Raw genomic sequence first — 23,316 nt, forward strand, 5'->3', positions numbered from 1 at the left:
TCTGGGAGGAGCAGCCAGGCTTCCCCGGCCCTGGGCACCAGTGCACATCGGTGATGTTGACTTGGTTGACCCGGACACAGCAGGAGCCCAGGGGCCCCCAAACTGCTTCCTGGGCAGAAGACTCGTGGAGGGGCAGCAGGGGTGTTGTGGGAGGGGGCTTCTAGGCAGGCAGTCCGCTGCAGGCAGGGCGGGGGCCATATGGGGGGCGGGCAGCTTGGGGGCCGGGGTGGTGAGGAGTGAACCTCCTTGTTCTGCTCCCCAGTAACTGATCCTGTGGCCATGGGGCACGGGCCCTGCCGGTGGTGGTGGGAAGATGGGCGGTTCCGCGGGGCCGGGTGGACTCCGTTAAGGAGGGACGCTGAGCGCATCCCACTGGCTCTCCATAGCAAGGAGCCCTGGCTGCAGGCTGCCCGCTGGGCTGGGCGCGGCGCTCCTTCCCTGCGATGGGAGGCGTGGGCCTTGCTCCCCTTTGGAGTGTCCCCCCGCCAGCCCGCCCGAGTCCTGCACTGGAGCTCGTCCCGGTCCCGGCAGGGTGGGTCGCCCCTGGGAGGGCACGTCCTTGCGTCCCCACAACTTTCCATAAACACGCAGAGCTCAGCTGGGTCCGTCCGTGTGTTCCCAGAGACGCGGTGAATCACACAGAAACCAAATCCAGTGCTGGCGAGCGTGAGTCCCCTCCGCCGAACGGTGAGGTCGCCGGACGACATGCACGAGGGCCCTCTGAGCTCGTGCAGTCCGTGGAGCTCCCCCCGACTCCACTGCACTCGGGAAACCGAGGCCTAGACAGAGTGGGACAGAGAGCCCCTCCTCCACCCGAGCCCCCAGAGCCCCTCTGCTCCCACTACACTCCCCCTGCACCCCCAGGAAGCAGCTCTCCTGGGGTATCGGGTTCCTCCTGCAGGGACAGAGGGAGGGGAACCCCATCACTGCCCCGGCCCCCCAGCTGGCCAGGGTGCAGGCCCCGTGCTTCCCTCTGGACCACAAACTCCTTGAGGGCAGAGCCGAGCCCAGCTCTCCTCACCCCTCCCTCCCTCTCTGTCTCCTAGTTTGGGGCTGAGGGAGCTGTCATCTGTCCCCTGGGGGTGGCAGATGGCTGCTTAGCTTAGAAAGGAAAACAGCACAATTTAGAATTAGTCCCGGGTGAAAGGTCACAGCAACATCTGCCTCCAGATGCTTTCTGGAGTCGCATTTCTATGGAGCGCAGGCGGGGAGGGCGGGCGGGGAGGGCAGGGGCGAGCAGGAGGGAGTGGGTGGAAATATGGAGGTGGGAACAAAGCTGGCCAGGGCTGGGGACAGCAGGCCCAGCAGCCATTTGGCGGTCCTCCGTGAGCCAGGGTGTCTGCTGGAAGCCTGGCCCGTCTCGGCCCCCTCCGTGGCCTTCCCCCCGAGCCCCCAGCCCACCTGTCCCTCACCTGCCACAGCCAGCGTGGGTCGGCCTGACGAGCGGGCGGGCAGCGCAGAGGACAGGAGAAAGGGCAGGTGGGGGGACAGATGCTGGGTGGCCTCCAGGAGGGAGCCACTGTCCCTGTCTGGTCTGCAGGGGGCTCCCCCCACCTGCCCTGGGCTCCCCACCCTGCCTGGACAGGAGGATATGCGGACCTACAGGAGGTTTCATTCGGGTCACTCGAGGCTCCGCTCTGGGCCCGCTGCAGGCTGGCCGCTGTCGGGTGCTGTTCCCTTGGCTAGGCCAGGGCCCCTTCCCACCAGGCACTTACTTAGAGCAGCCTTCCAAGACCGGCACGGAGGACAGACCGGCCTCCTGGTCCCTCCAGCCCCCTCTGGGAAGTCTGGGGGCTGTGGGCAGAGGGGCCCACAGGTGTCCATCCCTGGGCAGCTCCCGTGCTGTGGCCAGGTGGGGTGAGAGGTGGACACAGGGGCAGAGGGGAGAGATGGCAGGGTCGGGGACTGGAGGGGGGACAGGCACAGCAGGGAAAGGGTGGCCTCCAGGACTGGCCCAAAGCTAACCCAAGTACCTGCCATCCCAGACCCTGTGTCTGGCTCAGGGCTTCCCCTTGGCTCAGGCTCCTGGCTGAGCCCTGTTATAGGTCATATCCCACACGGCCCCACAAAGCATCTGCCTCTATTGTCCGGTCCGCAGGGACCCCCCCCTTCCCTCGTGGGCCTGGCCGTCCTGGAGCTGGGGTGCTGGTGGCGGATGGTGGCCACGTCCAGGCCCAGCCCAGGAGCCAGCAGGCTGGACAGCATGCCTTCACGGTAGTGTCTGCCTGGCCTGGGCAGGACTGGGGAAGACAATGGGCCTTCTCAGCTGCCGCTTTCCCCCACAGAGGAGCCTCCCTGGCCCCTGCCCCGCCCGCCCTGCTTGGCGCCCGGCTGGGAGCAGCTGCCGCCCGCGTCCCCGGCCACAGGCGCACCTGCTCCCCGGCCAGCCTTTGTCCACGCTACCAACGCCTGACGTCTTGGCGACTTTCCCCTGCTGGCCTCATCGGCGAGGATGCCACCCATCCTGGTGGATTGTCCCATGGTCTTGCCACCAGAATCCCCCTCCTGAGCCGGAGCAGGGGGGCTGTTCACAGGGGCGCTGTCCCACTGCTGGAGAGTTTAGGGATGAGCCTTCCGGTCCATCTGGGGATGCCCAGCATCCCAACAAGTTAGGAATCTGTCTAGTGGCCGGGAGACCCAGAGATACTCCCTGGGGGACCCTGAAGGCTTCCCTCCCCTCAAACCAGCAGGGCTCCGAGAAGGAGGGGGCGGTGTGGTCAAGGTAGGCTCCCACCCTAGTGGCCCAGCGTCCTCCACCCGCACGCCCCATCAGTGGCTGAGAGAGAAAAAGAGCCTTTTCTCGCAGCGGGAGCAGTGGCCAGCTCCTGCCTGACAATGGAGGGCATTGATAGGTTGGGGGAGGTGCTGCCTGTGTCCCCACACACCCGTCTCCCGTTGCTTCTCTCCGGTCTCCCAGTACCGCTGAGGCCAGGAGCAGACGGTCAGTAACTCCCCAGAGTCCTGGAGCGTGGTGGTGTGTCGGGGGGCCGTGCCAGAGCCGCCAGCCCCACAGCCTGCTTCCCCAGCGGGCCGGGCAGGAGCCTGGCTCCGTCCTGATCCCTCCCTGCGCCCCGCAAAGGGCGACTGGTTTTCCTGAGGCCAGCTGGCTTGGGACTGTTGGCTTCTGACAACAGACGGTGGGCCAGGGTGGGCCATTTTGTGTTGTCCTTGTCACCTCCCCAAGTGGCCGCCACAGATAAAAACCTGCAGGGAGACAGACGCAGCCCAGGCCTTGGGGACAGACAGGGGCAGCTCATTGCTGAGAGATGCGGAGACCCTGAGACCCCGGCTCCCCAGACTGCCACCCGCCCCTGTGGCTCTGGCTCTGGCCCCTGGGGCAGGCCGGGGGGAGGCAGTGAGGACTGGCAGGCTGCCACCTGCTGAGGGTGGGGTCCCCGTGGGATGGCCGTGGCTGTCGCTTCGGTGCCAGGGCCGGGGGAAGCCCCTTCTTGGCGGGGCTCTGGCCGATGGGGCGTTTCCATGCTCAGGAGAGCCCCCTCTTCTTCCGGAGGCCTGAGCTTCCCTGCCCACCCCGCCTCTGCCAGGGGGCGGAGGGCCTGCCCACCCGGTGCCTGGAGCTGTGGGTGTGGCATCCCGGCCTTCCCAGGCTACCGTGGGCCGGAGGCGGGCCGGGGCCCTGTTACGCCTCACAGCCTGTGCCCCTGGGAAGAACGATGCCTGGCTGGTCCCAGGGCCTCACTGCACTTCCCCTCGAGTGCGAGGCCACAGGGTGACTTCAGAAACTGGGCCAACAGGTGCTCTGGGATGGGGGTGGTCTGTGCAGAGCCCCATCCCTGCAAAGAACCTGTGAGACGCCCCCTTCCCAGTTTGTCCGCTCCTGATGGAGCTTGAGCACCGGGCTCTGGGGCAGGGCACGGAGCTGGCCGACGTGGCGGCCTTCACCCCCTGCTCCCCAGCCCCGGGCTGTCTCACCGAGGGCTCGGGAAGGATGCACTTCTGGGCACCTTGATTTCTGTTGCCGTGAAATGGGTGTATTTGCTTGCGGCTGATGTCACCTGGATGTTGTGAAGACTTGATCCCAAAGGGGGAAACCGTGTCTGGGCACTGGGCGTGGGGGACCAGGGGGTGGAGTTGGGGCACCGACTGTGTCCCAGTGGTGTTCCTGTCAGCTAAGAGACCCCAGCAGAGGGAACTCCTCCTCAGAAAGGAAGCGGGGAGCAGTCTCCCACGTCTCAGGCCTCTTGTGCTCGCGATCCATGAACCCTTCTATTACCCAAATAAGGCTCGCTGGTTCAGGAGAGCTAGCAGGGAGACGCGGACGAGCCCCCAACAGGTGAGCTGCAGAGCGCTCCTTCCTAGGGCACAGCTGGCACCGGCCGTGTGGCCCCCTCTGCCAGCTCGCCCAGCCGCTCACACAGATGCCCGCGCGGGTTTTGAAACCCAGGCTTTGCCCACCGTGCGTTCTGCTCTCCAGCCCGATGCTCCAATTAACATGATCGTTTTTTTTAATTGAGGTGGAATTCACTGAATGTGAAGTTAACCACTTTAAAGCGTCTAGTTCGGAGGCGGTTGGCACGTCTGTGGTCTTGTGCAACTACCTCCCATGTCTGGTCCCAGAACCTTCCGCCACCCCGGAGGAGCCCCCAGCCCACACCCGGCCACACGAGCTGCAGGCCCTGCCGACACCGGGGTGGGGAGCGGGAGCCAGGCCGGGGCAGGGTCCGGGGCGTTGGCATGCGTAACCGCTCTGTGTGTCCCCCACAGCTGCAGCGGGGCCTTCGCGGGCCAGCAGTGCCAGGCGCCCAACCCCTGCCTCAGCGCCCCCTGCAAGAATGCTGGGACGTGCCACGCCGTGGACCGTGGTGGTCTGGTGGACTACGCCTGCACCTGCCGCCTGGGCTTCTCCGGGCCCCTCTGCCTGACGCCCCGAGACAACGCCTGCCTGTCTACCCCCTGCCGCAATGGGGGCACCTGTGACCTGCTCACGCTCTCCGAGTACAAGTGCCGCTGCCCCCCGGGCTGGTCAGGTGAGAGCGGGCGGCGGCCCTAAGGACCCCTAACCCTGGCCCTGCCCCGGCTGCCCACGTGCCGGGACGCGCAGGGCAGAGGCCGAGCCCGTCGGTGTGGCAGGGAGAGGCTCTAGGGCTCTTTTCAGGCCGTTGGGGTTGGTGACCCCTGCCCTAGAGTCGGCATGCCCCTTTCCAGCCCTGAAATTGTCTGGTTTCGGCTGCTCGGGGGTCCCCGCTCCTCCCCACCTCCACGAGGATGGGGCTCCTCTGTCTGGTCTTGAGCTCAGGGACGGGCTAGCTCTCGGTGAGGAGCTCTGAGGCCGCCCCTGGCCCTGGAGGGGACAGACCGGCTCAGGTCTCGAGGTTGCCTCCCCCCACCAGCCATGTGTCCCGGGCACCTCAGTCCCTATCCACAGGAAGATGGCCATGTCCTGCTGTCGGGTCCTGGGGACTAAAGAGATGCCACTGTAGGTCTGTGCGGGGTGGGCTCCTCCGTGGTGCCCGGAAGCCACCTCTGGGGCCTGGAGGAGGCTCTGGGCTCAGCCAGCCGGAAGCCCGTGTGACCCGCTCACTGCCCCTCGCCCACCAGGGAAGACGTGCCAGCAGGCCGACCCATGCGCCTCCAACCCCTGTGCCAACGGCGGCCAGTGCCTGCCCTTCGAGGCCTCGTACATCTGCGGCTGCCCACCCGGCTTCCACGGCCCCACCTGCCGGCAGGACGTGAACGAGTGCAGCCAGAACCCCAGGCTTTGCCAGAACGGGGGCACGTGCCACAACGAGGTCGGCTCCTACCGCTGCACCTGCCGCGCCACCCACACCGGCCCCCACTGCGAGCTCCCCTACGTGCCCTGCAGCCCCTCCCCCTGCCAGAACGGGGGCACCTGCCGCCCCACGGGGGACACCACCCACGAGTGCGCCTGCCTGCCAGGTACTGTCCCGCCAGCTGCGGGAGCCCCAGGGCTGTGGGAATGGGGTGTCCAGTATTGGGGCAGGGAAGGGTCTAGAAGGGTTACCAGTCAGGAGGTGGACTGCATGGGGTCCAGGTGTCATCCCAGTCCCTGGCCATCACTCCGCCCCTGGGGGGGTCCGCTGTGACCCCCTAACACTTGTTCCCTGCCCTCTTTGGTAGGGACCCAGCGTCCCTGCGGCCCCCAGGGCAGGCTCATCGGTGAGATGCAACCCTGGGTGAATCGAGCTGGACAGGGGTTCCCTCTGCCCCCTAGGCACCCCTGCACTCATGGCCCCTGGCTCTTCGCCCTGCTCTGAAACTCCTGGGTTGGGCACGAGCTCCCTCTTCTTGAATTCCCTGGAAACCATGTGCCGGTGGTGAAGCCCACTGCAGCCTACCTCCTGTTTCACTGGGACATGTCCCGCCTCCCTGGTGGCTTGTCTCCTGTGGGTGTGGGGGACAGTGAGGGGCAGCCACCCACGGCTGCCACTGCAGCCGGCTCCACCGGCCCCACTGCATGGGCTGGTCTTGGCACCGTAGTTTCTGAGTCAGTTTTGCTGCTGCTGATCTAAAAACTACTGACGGGAAGCTTGAATGAAGACCTCGCAGTCTGTGGGCCGCATGGCCGGCACTTCCCTGGGCCTGGGGCAGGGGAGGAGCAGGAGCTAAGATGGTGGGGTCGCCGGGTTTGGCTGCTGGGCGTACGGGGCTGACCTGGGGCTGCTGGGGGGCTGCCCCGGCTGCCGTACGCCCCTGCCCCAGCAAAAGGGAAGTGTCCCGCCTGCCTGCTGGCCGCAGAGCCCTGGGCCTTGTCACTGCATCAGATGCCTTTGCGTGCAGATGCCAGGCGCGTGCATTTCCTGGGTAGTGCTGGGTGATCCACTTCCTACCTGACCGCCCCAGTGCTGCTGGCTGTTTGGATCGCCCAGGCGGACTGAGAACTAAGCCCACTTGCCAGGCCCACCCCTGGGTTCTGGGTTCAGTTGCCTTTTTGCAGGCCCGGTGAGTTCGGGCCTGGGACCTCCCATCCAGCCACGTGGCTCACAAGGAGCCTGCCTTGCCGGGGCCACAGTGAGGACTGCAGGACCCACCGGAGGATACCCCGTGTCCGGAGCTTGTCAAAGGGATGGGGGAAACCATGGTCTAGGCCCGCTCCAGCACATATGGGAGCCACAGCCCGGGCTCTGAGCTTCCACTTGGAGGGAGCATCCTCCAGAATGCTACCCACTTAGCACCTTGGCTCTTTCTGGCCTTTTGCTTTGGCCCCCACAGCACTGGTAGGGTAGGGGTCCCCGAGGGAGGAGACGGCCGCTCCAATGGCAGGAGAGGGGTTCAAAGGCACCCCGGGAGGGGCATTAATTAGTAAGCGGCTGTAGGTTGGACTGTTGCCAGCACACCTTTCTTGGTTGATGATTGAGTGAGTGGGGGTTGAGCAGGTTAATAGCCGACCAGCGGGGAGGCTGTGAGGCAGAGGTTGGCCCCAGCGGGAGGAACCACACCTCTGTTCCTGGGAAACTGAGGGCCACGTGTGGGTCCCCTGCCTGGAACCCTCCCCAGCCCCAGGGCAGTTCCCTAAGACGGGGCATGTGCTGCGTCCCCATGGGGCGCCGTGGGGACCCCCCACATGGTGCCTGGCCTGGAGGCAGCCACAGGGAACTCTACTATACGAGGCTGTTTCCAAGTGAGCCTCCAGAGCCCTGCGTTCCCCAGTCCCTGTCTGTTCAGCAGGCCCTGGGCCAAATGGTCGCTCAGAGAGGAGCATGTCACCCATGGGCACTGGAATGTGGGGCCTGGTCCCACGGAGAACAGGGGACAAGGCTTGGACCCCAAAGGCCCCAAGGCAGCGGGCAACCCAGGGCAGGCCACAGAGGGGCAGCACCCCACCTGTGGGTGCAGTGGGTCCAGCCAGGAGGACGCTGGAGCTGTGGGCCGGGCCTGACCGGGCCCCTGCTCCTTCCGCCGCAGGCTTCACCGGCCAGAACTGTGAGGAGAACGTGGACGACTGTCCCGGAAACAACTGCAGGAACGGAGGGGCCTGTGTGGACGGCGTGAACACCTACAACTGCCGCTGCCCACCGGAGTGGACAGGTGCGGCCGCCCAGTCTGGCACACAGGGACGGCGTGGCCTGGGGCAGCCCTGGCCCGCCACCAGCGCCTGAGGTCCCTGCCCCCGTGGCCACACCCACGCGACCTCAGCTGCCCCGCGTGGGCCAACCGCAGCCTGGCCCCGGCTGGCCCAATGCTGTAGCCGGGCTCTCTGGGTCTGGGCCGCGTTTGGGGCTCACATCCAGTGAGCGGCACACCAGCATGGCCCCCGAGCCCCATGCCCACGGCAGGGCAGCGGCTCGGGCGGCTGGTGGGGGGAAGGCTTTGCGGCGGAGGCGGACCCCGTGCCTCGCGGCCCAGGGCCCCGGCGGCGTTCACCCAGCCGGACGGTCTCGGCCCCGCAGGTCAGTACTGCACCGAGGACGTGGACGAGTGCCAGCTGATGCCGAACGCCTGCCAGAACGGCGGGACGTGCCACAACAGCCACGGCGGCTACACCTGCGTGTGCGTCAACGGCTGGACGGGCGAGGACTGCAGCGAGAACATTGACGACTGTGCCAGCGCTGCCTGCTTCCACGGCGCCACCTGCCACGACCGCGTGGCCTCTTTCTACTGCGAGTGTCCCCACGGCCGCACGGGTGAGCGCCAGGCTGGAGGAGCGGGGCTGCCGGGGTGGCAGGCAGCAGGGGGAGGGCACCGCCCGCTCGGCGGCTCCCCCGGCCCCACCTGGCGGGCGCACCATCCCTGGGACATGCTGCTGGCAGCGCCCGGAGCCCCCAGAGATGGCACGAGAGGGGCCTTTCTGGAGGGAAGAAGGCTGGGGCGTGCTGGGGCGGGCCTGCTGGCGACGAACCTCCCGGCATGACCCGCGTATCGTGAGCCTGACGGGGCCTCTCGGTCGCGTGGCCGTGGGAGGCTGGTCATCCCCAGGCGGGGTGGGGGGGGGGTGCCTGACTAACCGGTGCCGCCCCGCCAGGTCTGCTCTGCCACTTGAATGACGCGTGCATCAGCAACCCTTGCAACGAGGGCTCCAACTGTGACACCAACCCTGTGAACGGCAAGGCCATCTGCACCTGCCCCTCGGGGTACACGGGGCCGGCCTGCAGCCAGGACGTGGACGAGTGCTCGCTAGGTGCGTCAGGGCGAGGGATGCTGCGGGGGGGCACAGCCAAGGGGGCTGCTGGACCAGTGTCTCCAATCTGATGGGGGAGCCATCGCTTGGAGGACTGCCAGTCTGATGGGGGAGGCGGGCTTGTCCCCACACCGTCCAGAGGCCAGGGTGCCTGAAGCAGACTCTCACCGCCGCTGCACGCCCCCCGCCCCCCGCCAGGCGCCAACCCCTGTGAGCACGCGGGCAAGTGCATCAACACACTGGGCTCCTTCGAGTGCCAGTGTCTGCAGGGCTACACCGGCCCCCGCTGCGAGATCGACGTCAACGAGTGCGTCTCGAACCCGTGTCAGAATGACGCTACCTGCCTGGACCAGATTGGGGAGTTCCAGTGCATCTGCATGCCTGGTACGAGGGGCCGGCCTTTGGGCTGGCAGGGCGGGCCCTGGGGTGCTGGGCTGTGGGCTCTGCGGGCAGCGGGAGCTGGGCGCCGCATCCTCTGGGCCCAGGCTGCTCACGGGCCCCTGAACCCCCTCACCGTCCCCCACCCCAGGCTACGAGGGCGTGCACTGTGAGATCAACACGGACGAGTGTGCCAGCAGCCCCTGTCTCCAGAACGGCCGCTGCCTGGACAAAATCAACGAGTTTCTGTGCGAGTGCCCCACAGGTGAGACCCGTCCCCCGGAGGGCTGCCGCTGAGCCCCACACTCTGGGCTGGGAGCCCCAACACTCTGCTGCGGGGGGACGGTTCCTGGGCTTCATCCTGTAGGAGTGTCTCCCTACTGCCCTGAGGGGGTGCCACACAGCTGCCTCTGGGGTGGGGGACAAGGACTTCATCTTAGGAATGACTAGGCCAGGCTGGGCAGGAGCTGCTGGCCCCTCACCTTGCTGGGGGCATGAGAGGAGCCCAGGACCCAGAAATCCTCCTTGCTGCCAGGGTTCCCTGGGGACAAGAGCACCCTGGGAGAGCAGTGTACTCCCTGGACCTCTGAGGGGCATGGGTGGGGAAGAGGGGCCAGCCTGGCTCTCGGAGGGCTCGCAGCTGGGAGGGAGTCGGCCTGGCCTGCACTCCCAGCAGTGGGCATGACCCGTCATGGACAGTGGACATGACCCGCAGTGGACGTGACCGTCAGGAACGTCTGAGGGGCTCAGAGCGGGAGGGGTCTGTAAGCCTAGGGTGCGGGGCCCCAGGAAGCATTAGCAGGTCAGAGCTTGGGCCTGCAGGGTATAAATCAGCCCTCCCAAACCCTGGGGAACTCCTTCACAGCCGGACGCGGCTGAGGCCACAGCAGCTGAGCTCAGCTGGGCAAGGGGCCTCTTGGAGGGGCAGGAGCTAAAAGGGACAAGAAGAGAGACTGGGCGGTGTCCCGAGCCCGGGCTTGGCTGCAGCAGGCTCCGGGGAGCCCATCGCAGGAGCTCCCCGCTCCGGTCCAGCTGGGTCTCAGCGGGGGCCCCCGGCACCACTGCCTCGGACAGCAGTGACAGCAGCCCCTCCCCTGGCCACAGGCTTCACCGGACATCTGTGTCAGTATGACGTGGACGAGTGTGCAAGCACGCCCTGTGAGAACGGCGCCAAGTGCCTGGACGGGCCCAGCACCTACACCTGCGTGTGCACGGAAGGTGGGGCCATGGGGCGGGCGGGGACGGGCGGACACGGGGGCGAGGGGAGGGTCTCCCGTGGGCAAAGGCACAGGACAGGCAGACCCAGCTGGTGGCCTTCCGGGAGCAGCCGCCCTGACGCTCCGGGCCCTGCCCTGCAGGCTACACAGGGCCGCACTGTGAGGTGGACATTGACGAGTGTGACCCCGACCCGTGCCACTACGGGGTGTGCAAGGACGGGGTGGCCACCTTCACCTGCCTGTGCCGGCCGGGCTACACGGGCCACCACTGTGAGAGCAACATCAACGAGTGCCACAGCCAGCCCTGCCGCCACGGCGGCACCTGCCAGGACCGGGACAACGCCTACCTCTGCGCCTGCCTCAAGGGGACCACAGGTGCCTGGTCGGGGGCCGGGGGTGAGGGGCACGGGGTGCGGGGGTGGGGGGCATGGGGGCGGGCACCGGGGCTGACCGCTGCTCTGCCCGCCGCCAGGACCCAACTGCGAGACAAACCTGGACGACTGCGCCAGCAGCCCCTGCGACTCGGGCACGTGCCTGGACAAGATCGATGGCTACGAGTGCGCGTGTGAGCCCGGCTACACAGGTGAGCGGCGCAGGGTCCCAGGCGAGCCAGGTCGGGGACCGCCGAGGGCAGGGTGCTGCGGGCCACCTCCCAGGCCCAGCTCCCTGGCTGCCCGCCGCGGTCGTGTGGCGGAGAGTGCAGGAGGCCCGGGGCTCTGAGTAGCGCCAGGACAGGCACCCTCGGGCCTCTGGTCCCTGGTCAGAGCCAGACGCCTACGCGCACGTCCTGCATCTGCCGCAGGCGGGGCAGTTGGGATGACGCGGGCCCTGTCCCCAGGGACCCTGTGCTCACGCCGAAGCCCCCTTGGACCCAGGGAGGGGGTTGCGTGGCATCCCCGGGTCAGCAGAGGGGAACCGGCGCTTGCTCACTGAGGCGCCTCCTCTTGCCGGGGGAGCTCGGGGCCCCCGGAGCGTGCGTGTCTGAGCCCTGCCCGCCCACAGGGAGCATGTGCAACGTGAACATCGACGACTGTGCCAGCGGCCCCTGCCACCACGGGGGCACCTGTGAGGACGGCGTGAACAGCTTCACGTGCCGCTGCGCCGAGGGCTACCACGGCCCCACCTGCCTGTCCGAGGTCAACGAATGCAGCAGCAACCCCTGCGTCCATGGGGCCTGCCGCGACAGCCTCAACGGGTAGGCACGGGGTGGTGGGGGTGCTGTCGGGGGGCAGAGCCCCACACGGGCTGGCTTGGAGTGCAGGTCCGAGGTGACCCGGAGCACGTGTGCCGTGCTCATCTGTCCTGTTCCTTGTCCCGGCTGCTGGCAGCTCCCGAACTGCACTGAGTTCACATTCGTGAGGTGGCTGAGGTCACCCAAAGACGGGGGCCTGGGGGGTGAGCCATGTGACCTCCCAGCAAAGCGGAGGGGCCGGAGGTGGAGTGAAGCCCCGAGGCCAGACATGGAAGCTGGTGCAGCCGAGTCACCAGGGGTCGGGAGGGCTTCCGGGCGGAGGGCGCAGGGAGCTGCCGGGAGGGTGGCACCCAGACCGCAGGAGGCCTGGTGCCCCCGCTGGGTTGCTTCTGAGGTTCACTCCGTCCGACCACTCCCCCAGCAAGCACACTCTCCCTGCGAGTTCTGTGAGCCGTCCTGGCCCACTCTTAGCCTCACAGACTAGGTCCTGGGACACTCAGTCGGTGGGTGACTGCCTGGCCCATGAGACGGGCATCTGATGCAGGTGCCGTGTGTGCGCCCAAGCCCGTCTCCTGCGGCGTGTCGTGGGACACCCGGCTGGCGTCCTGAGAGCTGGGGAGCCGGTTGGTGTGGGAGAACCTTGCTCATGGGGTGTCAGCAGTGCGAGGGCAGGGGGTGACGGGAGCTCGCTTGGTCTCTGACACCCGCTGCGTGCCCTGCACTGCCCTGTGGGGGTGGGGCTGTGGAATGGGCAGGGAGCCCTTGCTCTGTGTTCAAGGCCACGTGCTGGCTGAGTGGCAGGGGGCCCGACCATGTTCCTGGCTGCGGGGCTGTCCCAGAGGTGGTGGAAACCCTGTGTCGGGCCTGGGGTGCTGTTACCCCCAGTTTAAGGGGCTCTGACAGTCAGAGTGGACCATGGACCAGCACCTCTGCCATCAGACTGTAGGATGGTGTTCGAGCCGGGAGCATGGGCATGCGTGAACCGCCCCGTGGTCCCCACTACAGGTACAAGTGTGACTGTGACCCTGGGTGGAGTGGAGCCAACTGTGACGTGAACGACAACGAGTGTGAGTCCAACCCCTGTGCCAACGGTGGCGCCTGCAGGGACATGACCAGCGGCTACGTGTGCACCTGCCGCGAGGGCTTCAGTGGTGAGTGAGCGGGGCCGGGGGGGGGGGACTCTGGGCCGACCCACGGTCCCACCACGGGCACCAGCTGCCACCGGGGTGGGGACCGCGTGGGGCTCTGCTTCCACGGCCCCACGGTGACGGGCGCACCGACTGTCGGCACTCTCTCTCCAGGCCCCAACTGCCAAACCAACATCAACGAGTGTGCTTCCAACCCGTGCCTGAACCGGGGCTCGTGCATCGATGACGTGGCTGGCTACAAGTGCAGCTGCCCGCTGCCCTACACAGGTGCGGGCGGGGCGGGCAGGCCCAGCCGCTGGGGGAGGGGCGTGGCGCCGCAGCAGCTGGCCAGCGGCTGGCCTGCACACCTCTGGGCCCTGCCTTGAGGCTCAGGCCTGGCCACGCTTGGGCCTCCCCCTGCGGGGGTCCTTGCCAGATTCACTGCAGACATACGGAAAGCTGGGGACGCGTCGCCATAGGAGTCTGTCCCAGACTGTTGGTTCAGCCGGCCCACCCGGGAGCTGGGGTCCTCTACAGCAGAGCTAGGAGCTGGGCCTGGGCTGTTGGCCTCCACGACCCAGTGTCCACACTGCATGGGCCCCTGGGGCCAGACTGCACGCACCGCCCCCCACCTTGCTGGCCAGGCTTGAGGGATCCCTTTGACGGCCTTCTTTGTGCTGGGGAACAAGGAGCCCTCTGTGAGGACCAGCAGAGGCGGGAGGCGTTTCCCTGGGTGTCCTGGCGTCTGCCATTGGCCCCGCCAACAGGATTGCAGGACACGGTCCCCTCTGTGGAAGAGATTTACAGAGTGCTGCAGAACAAAAGTCCACAATTGGTCCCGCCACTGGGTCCCCCTGGGAGTGGGCAGGGGGCACTGCTGCTGAGCCTGGAGGTCTGGAGGTGATCCTGTCAGGCCAGGCGGGGTGGGGGCCTGGGCCCGTGCTGGCGGCCCCACGACATTGGGTAGCTGGTGGCCGGTGTGGTATTTTCTTTGATCGAGGCTGGGGACCTGGATTTTCTCTCCTGCCTCGATGAGGAAGTGCCCGGCTGGTAGCCGCCCAGGGGCCCCATGGCTGGGGACACACGGGTCCCTTTCGGACGCAGTATCAGAGGCCGGCGGGCCTGATGGGGAGGAGCTGGCCTGTGCTGACCCGCTTCCCGTCTGCCCACTTCCTGCTTCCCTCTGCACAATTGTCGGAAACTCTGGCGAATTTCCTGCCTGCCTAGGTCACCGTGGAAACAGATAGAAAGAAAGGCTCTGGAAAATCACCCAGCGGGCTGGGGAGATAATGGGCCATGGGGAAGATAGTGCTTCCTTTCTTCCCCGGGAGTCGACCCCCATGGCTGTAAACAGGAAGGCCGTCTGCTGGGCTCTCAGGGAGTAAAGTCACCCCAGTGTGACACTCCTAGCAAGACTCCCTTCCCTGTGCCGTGGTCCTGTGTCACTGGGGCTCCTCCCCTGCTGTCCGGCCTCTGCTCGGGGTCCTCCAGGGCCTCCAGGGCCAGGCCTTGGCTGCCCGTGGCACAGAGCCCTTGTGCTCTCAGGCCTCCCAAAGACCAAGAGAGGGGTTGAGGCTGTGGGGGGCCGCCGGTCTGCTCCTAAGGGGTTGGCGCCCAGGCTGTATACTGCAGAGACGTTTTAGAGCAGGGCCTCCCTCTGATTGGTCTTCAGGGCCCCATTTGAGTCCTGACCCAGCCAGGAGCTTGCTGGGGGTCCCAGTGCAGCACCATTCATCGGCCATGGGGCCAGTCATTGGGAGATGCCGTGGGGCAAGGGCCCACTGGGCTGGGCTCCCTGGGTCTCAGCCCTTGTCCCCTTTCCCCTCAGGAGCCACATGTGAGGTGGTGCTGGCCCCGTGTGCTCCCGGCCCCTGCAGAAACGGGGGCGTGTGCAAGGAGTCTGAGGACTACGAGAGCTTCTCCTGCATCTGCCCCATGGGCTGGCAAGGTGAGGCCTCCTGCCCTGCAGCCCTGCCTGGGTGCGGCCCCCAGGGGCCGGAGGCCTAGGGCCGAGCCAGCAGGGAGCAGGGGCGCAAGAAGCAGGTGCAGGCCCGATGGGGCCTCACCGCCCTGAGTTCTGTCATCGGCCCAAGGTCGGGGGCTCCCAAGTCAGAGCGCCCTTCCTTCTTGGGATGTCCCCAGAGGACTGTCCTGGGCCATGGGAGGCCCCACTGCCAGGAGGAGGGGAGAGAGGCCTGGAGGCAGGGACCTGAACCCACACCCCCCATCCCCCCAGGACAGACCTGCGAGGTCGACATTAACGAGTGTGTGAAGAGCCCGTGCCGGAACGGCGCCTCCTGCCAGAACACCGACGGCGGCTACCGCTGCCACTGCCGTGCGGGCTTCACGGGGCACACCTGCGAGACGGACGTGGACGACTGCCGGCCGAGTGAGTGGCCCTGCCAGCCTGGCCCCCCAAGATGCTCTGAGACTTGCAGCTTCTCGCGTGGCCATGGGGCAGGGAGCAGGCTGGGGTCCGCTGGGAGGACGGGTGTGGCAGCACCTGGGGGCACGCCGGGGGCATAACGCGGGACGTGCCAGGGGGTAGCCTCGTGTGGACCGAGGAGAGTGGTCCTGGGTGGCCTCAGAAGCCTCCAGAGCCGGACTGCCGGGGCCTCGCGGTGGGTTCTGGGAGCTCCTCCTGCAGCACCGTGCCTGGCCCCACCGGGCGTGCCCTCATCGGTCCTTGTTGCGACCCACCGAGGAGCAGGGCTCTCAGCCCGCCCGAGAAACCAAGCGTGTTGTCCAGAGCCGCCAAGCAAGCAGGGGAGTTGAGAGCCCGGCTCCGTCGGTCTTCAGGCCTGCACTTCTGTCCCCGCCCCACGGCCTGGGGCTGGCGAGCGTGTTGGGGAGTGTGGCCCCCCGCGTCGGCCAGCCTCAGGCCTGCCTTCTGTCCCCGCCCAGACCCGTGCCACAACGGCGGCTCCTGCACCGACGGCGTCAACACGGCTTTCTGCAGTTGCCTGCCCGGCTTCCAGGGGCCCTTCTGTGAGGAGGACATCAACGAGTGCGCCAGCAACCCGTGCCGCCACGGGGCCAACTGCACAGACTGCGTGGACAGCTACACCTGCACCTGCCCCGCCGGCTTCAGCGGCATCCACTGCGAGAACAACACTCCCGACTGCACAGAGAGGCGAGTGCCACGGGCGACCCGGCCCGCGGGTGGAGGCGGCCGGGAGGCGGGCCGGGGGCCGGGTGCGGTGCCCCGTGCACCCAGCAGGTGTCCCCTGGGCCAGCCCTCACTGCCCGTCCAGTCAGACAGGGTCCCCTGGATCCTCAGAGGGCCAGCGGGAGAACCCGGAGGCCTGGCAGTTTCTCCGGAAGAGCTGACGCGCCCTCCTCTGTCCCACGGCACCAACGCTGACCCACCTTGTTTCCTTCTTTACCTGGGCTGCCGGGGAACTCCACACTCCGTGGTCTCGTCCTTTTTTCCACCACGGCTCTCTCCTGGTGGCCACACGGGTTCTGTTTTATTCTGCGCGTTTCCATTCAGTTGCACGTTCCTGTGTTACGAAGCTCTCGGCTCGGCTTGTAAGGAAGGCAGCGGAAGTGGGTGGCAGGAGGGCCTGAGGTCCCTGGCTCTGAGGTCAGCCACACGATGCCCCACCTGCTCTGGCTGTCGGGGGGGCCCCGGCCGCCACTGTCTGAGTCAAGGGAGCAGCTGCCCGGCAGGTTCCCACAGCCGCGCTCACCCTTCCCCGCTGCTGCTTGCTCACCTCCAGCTCCTGCTTCAACGGGGGCACCTGTGTGGACGGCATCAACTCCTTCACCTGCCTGTGTCCGCCGGGCTTCACGGGCAGCTACTGCCAGCACGATGTCAACGAGTGCGACTCGCGGCCCTGCCTGCACGGGGGCACCTGCCAGGACAGTTACGGGACCTACAAGTGTACCTGCCCCCAGGGCTACACGGGCCTCAACTGCCAGGTGAGTGAGTGGGCGGTGGGGGGGCCCAGCAGGTGGTGGCCAAGGCGGGGCACTGGCCCCCAGCGTGTCGTCACAGCCACCCCGCGGGCCCCACTCACGTCGGCCTCCCTGCGCCACAAAGGAAAGCAGGAGGGCAGGGGCGGCCGTGGCCACAGGGCTCCCGGGGACCCCAATTGCCAGCCCAGGGCCCGGCCCAAGGCCGCACTGTCCCTGGAGGAAGCAATTGCAGAGCTGGGGCTTTCAGGTCAGGAGCAGAGGTTTATGGAATAAGATCAAGAAGGGGAGGGAAACAGCTAAAAACCAGCTTTTTTATAGAAAATACACAAAAGTATTAAAGAGGTATATTTATTGAAGATTTCCACGTCAGATACTTGTTACAGAAAGTCCCAACAGACTAGTTTACTTCCCAAGAAGAACCTTCCTTCAGGAAAGGCCAATCGGGATTAGCCGAGGGCCCAGACAAAGAGCGACCCCCTCCCCAACCCCGGCCAGCCGGCTCCTGAGCAGAGGGAGGGGCAGCCCCCGGGCCTCAGCTTCCGCGTCTGTGGGGTGGGCTCCCAGCCCCCACTCCGGGCGTGGGGTACTCTGGCAGGTGTGTGCTGGGTACCGACGGGTGGGTGGGCCCGGGCGGGGTTGGGGGGATAGTGAGCATCGGACACCCTCTGCCACCCCCAGAGCCTGGTGCGCTGGTGCGACTCCTCCCCTTGCAAGAACGGTGGCAAGTGCTGGCAGACCAGCGCCCTTTACCGGTGTGAGTGCCGCAGCGGCTGGACCGGCCTCTACTGCGACGTGCCCAACGTGTCCTGTGAGGTGGCCGCCCAGCGGCAAGGTAACCAGCTGCGGGCGACCCGGTGCCCCCCGGGGGTCCCCCGCCTGCCGACCCCGGCTCACGCCCCTGCCCCTCACCTCCCCGCCAGACATCAACGTCACCCACCTGTGCCGAAACGGGGGGCTCTGCGTGGACGCGGGCAACACCCACCATTGCCGCTGCCAGGCGGGCTACACGGGCAGCTACTGCGAGGACCAGGTGGACGAGTGCTCGCCCAGCCCCTGCCAGAACGGGGCCACCTGCACCGACTACCCTGGTGGCTACTCCTGTGAGGTGGGCACCGGTCCTGCGGGGGCGGGGGATGCTGCTGGGAGGCCACCGCGCGCCAGGCCCGAGGCGGCGAGCAAGCACGGCAGGGAAGGCGAAACCAGACAGATAGGGTCGTGGGAAGGGAGGGCTGTGACAATCAGGGAGGACTGCCTGGTGGCGGCATCCGTGGAAGAGGAAGACCACTCGGAAATATGGCGTCGAGTCGCCCTCTGTGTCCTCTTCCCCAGAGCTTTCCCTGTGGGCTCAGCCGACACCTGCTGAGAGGTGACCCCTGTTTCACGAGACGAGCTTTGGCCCAGGCTCTGACCCTCCTCAGCGTCCACTGGGTGGAGGTCTTCCTCCGGGTTGGCCACGTATGAGGGACTCAAGCCTTCACTGGTTAAGAGGGTAGCCCGTGTGGCCCTGGCAGCCCTCGAAGGGTGCAGAGGGCCGCAACTCCGTCCCCCACTGAGCCGCGTGCCTCCACCCCTGGTCTGTGTCCCCGCAGTGTGTGGCCGGGTACCATGGCGTGAACTGCTCCGAGGAAATCAATGAGTGTCTGTCCCAGCCGTGCCGGAACGGGGGCACCTGCATCGATCTCCCCAACACCTACAAGTGCTCCTGTCCCCGGGGCACACAGGGTAAGGGCTCACCACACCCCAGGGCTGGGGTCCGGGGCCAAGTGGGCGCATCGGGCGCCGACCACAAGCATGCCAGACCCAGTCCCGGCTTCCGTTCTGCCTTGTGGCGCTGAGCAGAGGAAAATCCAAGGGACGGAGCGTAGCCAGGCCACTGGCACAGGGCAGCCTGTTGGGCGGGAGGGCCCTGTGGGTGCGTCCTCTCTCCCGAGCCTCTGTGTGGTCCCATCCTGACTGCTGAAGGGAACGCCCTTGGGACGGAGCTAGGCCAGCATGAGGCCAGCGCAGGTCCCTGACAGCGCCCGGGCTTCCACAGGCATACACTGTGAGGTCAACGTGGATGACTGCAGCCCCCCCATCGACCCCGTCTCCCGGGGCCCCAAGTGCTTTAACAACGGCACCTGTGTGGACCAGGTGGGCGGCTACAGCTGCACCTGCCCACCCGGCTTCGTGGGCGAGCGCTGTGAGGGGGACGTGAATGAGTGCCTGTCCAACCCCTGCGACGCCCGTGGCACCCAGAACTGCGTGCAGCGGGTCAACGACTTCTACTGCGAGTGCCGCGCCGGCCACACTGGTGGGTGCCGGGGGTGGGCGGGGCCGAGGCTGGACTGTCCACGGCCAGTGCCTTATGCCCGCTCTCCTCTTTAGGACGCCGCTGTGAGTCGGTCATCAACGGCTGCAAAGGCAGGCCCTGCCAGAACGGGGGCACCTGCGCCGTGGCCTCCAACACGGCCCGCGGGTTCATCTGCAAGTGCCCAGCGGTAGGTGCCACGTGGGGCTGCTTGGTGTTCGGTGGTGGGAGATGCCCCCTTGCTGCCATCGATCACGGAGCGCCAGAGGATAAGGGCCAGCTGGAACTGGGCTGCGTCCTCCTGGCTCCCAGACCCAGGCTTTCTGCTGGGACTTCATTTTCAGAGGCATCTGGGGTTCACAACGCCCTGGTGGGGGCACTGGCCACGCCCCTTTGTCCCTGATCCCGCTTACAGGGGTGAGGAGGGGTCGGCCCACACTGGTGTCCTGGCTGCTGGTCAGGGTTCCGAGAAACCCAGCAGACACGCACGCTCCAGGGCTCAGTGCCTGCAGCTCCCAGAGCGCCCCTGACAACACCTGGGCTTCCGGTGCGTGGCGGGGTGGGGGGTGCTGTGCCGTCCAGTGCAGGGACTGCGGGCCCCTGACGCACGGCCACCGCCTGTCCCCACAGGGCTTCGAGGGCGCCACCTGCGAGAACGACGCGCGCGCCTGTGGGAGCCGGCGCTGCCTCAACGGCGGCACGTGCATCTCGGGCCCGCGCAGCCCCACCTGCCTGTGCCTGGGCGCCTTCACCGGCCCCGAGTGCCAGTTCCCGGCCAGTAGCCCTTGCGTGGGCGGGAACCCCTGCTACAACCAGGGCAGCTGCGAGCCCACGGCGGAGAGCCCCTTCTACCGCTGCCTGTGCCCCGCCAAGTTCAACGGGCTCCTGTGCCACATCCTGGACTACAGCTTCGGGGGTGGCCTGGGCCTGGACATCCCGCCGCCGCAGATCGAGGAGGCGTGCGCGCTGCCCGAGTGCCGCGAGGAGGCGGGCAACAAGGTGTGCAGCCTGGCCTGCAACAACCACGCGTGCGGCTGGGACGGCGGCGACTGCTCGCTCAACTTCAACGACCCCTGGCAGAACTGCTCGCAGTCGCTGCAGTGCTGGAAGTACTTCAGCAACGGCCGCTGCGACAGCCAGTGCAGCTCCGCGGGCTGCCTGTTCGACGGCTTCGACTGCCAGCACGCGGAGGGCCAGTGCAAGTGAGGCGGGGGGCCGGCCAGGGCAGCACTCGGGGAGGGCGAGGGGAGGGGGGTTGGGGCACAGGTAGCTAGGCAGGTGCAGGCGGGGGTCCTGCGGAGGGGGCGGGCTGGGTGGGGGCTGCCGGCAGGGCGGGGCCTGGTGACAGCCCGCGCACCCCCGCGTCCCTCCGTCCACAGCCCCCTGTACGACCAGTACTGCAAGGACCACTTCGGCGACGGGCACTGCGACCAGGGCTGCAACAGTGCCGAGTGCGAGTGGGACGGGCTGGACTGCGCAGAGCACGTGCCCGAGCGGCTGGCAGCCGGCGCGCTGGTGCTGGTGGTGCTGACGCCGCCCACACAGCTGCGCAACCGCTCCCTGCACTTCCTGCGGGAGCTCAGCCGCCTGCTGCACACCAACGTGGTGTTCAAGCGCGACGCCCACGGCCAGCCCATGATTTTCCCGTACTACGGCCGCGAGGAGGAGCTGCGCAAACACCCCATCAAGCGTGCGGCCGACGGCTGGGCCGTGCCTGGTGCCCTGCTGGACCGGGTGGAGGCCGCCCTCCTGCCAGGCGGCGGGGCCGGCCGCCGGCGCAGGGAGCTGGACCCCATGGACATCCGCGGGTGAGTAGCTCCCGCGGCTCCCCCGGGCCCTCCAAACTTGTTGGCGGGACACACGGAGGGTCCGACAAGACTGGGGGCTTCCAGGGCACTTTCTGGGGTATGGGGTGCAGCGCCTGGGGTCAGCTCCCAGAGAAGGACTGGACTCCCCGAATCTCTGTCCTCCTGAGATGGGAGAAGAATGCTTGCGGCCCCTGGTAGGAAGGCTCCCTGGTAGGAAGGCTCCCTGGTAGGAAGGCTCCCTAGTACGAAGGCTCCCTGGTACGAAGGCAGAGGGCGGCAGGTCTGGCTGGAAGAGCACTTTGAGGGTCTCAGGTGCCACAGCCCTGCTACATGTGGTGCTGAACTTGGTGGGCCGCAGAGAGCACAGTCCGCCTCCAGGGTGGTTCTCTGCCTCCGGGACTCCCTGTGGCCCCGGGGCCACCTCACCCATCCTGGGAGTGCCCCCCTCCCCCACTGCGACCATGTTGTGGGCCGGGGGTAAACGGGGTGACTGCAGCAGCAGACCGGAGGTCTGAGCCCCCTGACCTGGGTGCTCCCCCAGATCCATCGTCTACCTGGAGATCGACAACCGGCAGTGCGTCCAGTCGTCCTCACAGTGCTTCCAGAGCGCCACGGACGTGGCCGCCTTTCTGGGTGCCCTGGCCTCACTGGGGAGCCTCAACATCCCTTACAAGATCGAGGCTGTGCAGAGTGAGTGGTCCGCCCCGGCCCTGCTCCCGGGGGACGGTTTGCCGGCTTCTAAGGAAAGTCTGCCTGGGAGGGGGCATGTCTCCCAGTACCCCCACCAAGTGTTTGCATTCCTTGTGCCGTTCTCTGCCCACGGGTGCGTGTCATGCCATCCAGAGCTCAGGAAGCACTTCTGTGGGATTTTCTGCCTGGTGCACCCTCCCTACCCGTAGTGACAGCTGTTGGTGCGGCTGGCCCAGGGGACGGACACATCTGCCAGAGAGTGGGAGCCTTTTTCTCCCCCCGCTCGCTCCCCTGATTTTTCTTTGTTGGGTATTATTTCAAAATCATTACAGCTTTTTAAAAAAGAGAGAGAGGGGGAAGAATTGATCGGTGTCATGTGAAGTGTTGAAGTTTGTATCTCGAAAATCCCCCTAAATCCTTTGTCTTAACAGCTCAATGCAAGTGCAGTGATTTGAAGTCGGCTAATCCTTCTCCCTTAAAGGAGAAAAAAGTAAAAGCCGTCTCCAGGCTGGTGCAGGAGAGAATTTAGCGATAGTTTGCAATTCTGATTAATCGCGTAGAAAATGACCTTATTTTGGGGGGCGGGATGGAGGAGAGCGGGTGAGAAGGCGCCCAGCCGCGGAGCCAGTCCGCTGCCCCCCGGCTGCCGGCCTGCCGCGGAGCCGCCGCCTGATGTCCGGGCGCCCGCAGGTGAGACGGTGGAGCCGCCCCCGCCCCCGCAGCTGCACTTCATGTACGTGGCCGTGGCCGCCTTCGTGCTGCTCTTCTTTGTGGGCTGCGGGGTGCTGCTGTCCCGAAAGCGCCGGCGGCAGCATGGACAGCTCTGGTTCCCCGAGGGCTTCAAGGTGTCGGAGGCCAGCAAGAAGAAGCGGCGGGAGCCCCTCGGCGAGGACTCCGTGGGCCTCAAGTTAGTGGACGCACCGCGGCTTTGGGGGGCTTGGGGGAGACGGGGTACACTCCTGCCGACCCACAGGCCACGCCTCGCACGGTCCACGGCCTCAAGAGAGCCCCACTCAGTCCCACCTCCCGCCCCCCTGCTCCTAGGCCCCTGAAGAACGCCTCAGACGGCGCCCTCATAGACGACAACCAGAATGAGTGGGATGATGAGGACCTGGAGGCCAAGAAGTTCCGGGTGAGTCCGGCGGGCTCCGGGGCCTCCCCAGGCGGCCACACCCCTGCCCCAGCCTGCACGTGACGGGGCCCTCCGCTCACCCCTTCCTCAGTTCGAGGAGCCGGTGGTTCTTCCCGACCGGGATGACCAGACAGACCACCGGCAGTGGACGCAGCAGCACCTGGACGCCGCCGACCTGCGCGTGTCGGCCATGGCCCCCACGCCGCCCCAGGGCGAAGCCGACGCCGACTGCATCGACGTCAACGTCCGAGGGCCAGGTAGGAGCACAGCCGGCCACTTGCACCGCCCCCCAGAGGCTCTCAGGATAGGGTCGCCCTCGCCCAGCAGCCTGCCAGGGGTCGGCATTCTGGAAGCTGAGCACCGGGGGTGTGAGGGGGTGGGGAGGAAGCTGTGTCCCTCCTTGGAGCAGGTGGGACCTCCCGGGAGGCTCTGCTCGTAGCCACTCCTGCCGGGGGGAGGCTCTC

The 23,316-nt window shown here is 66.9% G+C and overlaps 1 protein-coding gene across 1 annotated transcript in view; it reads left to right on the forward strand.

Annotated features, from left to right (window-relative positions):
- Positions 1-23,316, forward strand: part of NOTCH1 (notch receptor 1) — a 42,998-nt gene that overhangs the window by 13,277 nt on the left and 6,405 nt on the right. Inside the window, exons 3-30 of the mRNA XM_059141506.1 lie at positions 4,726-4,988; positions 5,560-5,898; positions 7,885-8,007; positions 8,370-8,603; positions 8,942-9,097; positions 9,296-9,481; positions 9,627-9,740; positions 10,580-10,693; positions 10,834-11,067; positions 11,165-11,275; positions 11,695-11,887; positions 12,890-13,035; positions 13,186-13,299; positions 14,840-14,959; positions 15,248-15,400; positions 15,916-16,144; positions 16,734-16,935; positions 17,611-17,764; positions 17,853-18,037; positions 18,522-18,654; positions 18,968-19,225; positions 19,300-19,412; positions 19,853-20,424; positions 20,602-21,030; positions 21,572-21,720; positions 22,411-22,627; positions 22,765-22,852; positions 22,944-23,109. Coding sequence (XP_058997489.1) covers positions 4,726-4,988; positions 5,560-5,898; positions 7,885-8,007; positions 8,370-8,603; positions 8,942-9,097; positions 9,296-9,481; positions 9,627-9,740; positions 10,580-10,693; positions 10,834-11,067; positions 11,165-11,275; positions 11,695-11,887; positions 12,890-13,035; positions 13,186-13,299; positions 14,840-14,959; positions 15,248-15,400; positions 15,916-16,144; positions 16,734-16,935; positions 17,611-17,764; positions 17,853-18,037; positions 18,522-18,654; positions 18,968-19,225; positions 19,300-19,412; positions 19,853-20,424; positions 20,602-21,030; positions 21,572-21,720; positions 22,411-22,627; positions 22,765-22,852; positions 22,944-23,109 — 5,495 coding nt within the window. The remainder of the gene's footprint in view (positions 1-4,725; positions 4,989-5,559; positions 5,899-7,884; positions 8,008-8,369; positions 8,604-8,941; positions 9,098-9,295; positions 9,482-9,626; positions 9,741-10,579; positions 10,694-10,833; positions 11,068-11,164; positions 11,276-11,694; positions 11,888-12,889; positions 13,036-13,185; positions 13,300-14,839; positions 14,960-15,247; positions 15,401-15,915; positions 16,145-16,733; positions 16,936-17,610; positions 17,765-17,852; positions 18,038-18,521; positions 18,655-18,967; positions 19,226-19,299; positions 19,413-19,852; positions 20,425-20,601; positions 21,031-21,571; positions 21,721-22,410; positions 22,628-22,764; positions 22,853-22,943; positions 23,110-23,316) is intronic.

The sequence above is a fragment of the Mustela lutreola genome, chromosome 12 (genome assembly GCF_030435805.1).
Source record: "Mustela lutreola isolate mMusLut2 chromosome 12, mMusLut2.pri, whole genome shotgun sequence".
Lineage (NCBI taxonomy): Eukaryota > Metazoa > Chordata > Mammalia > Carnivora > Mustelidae > Mustela > Mustela lutreola.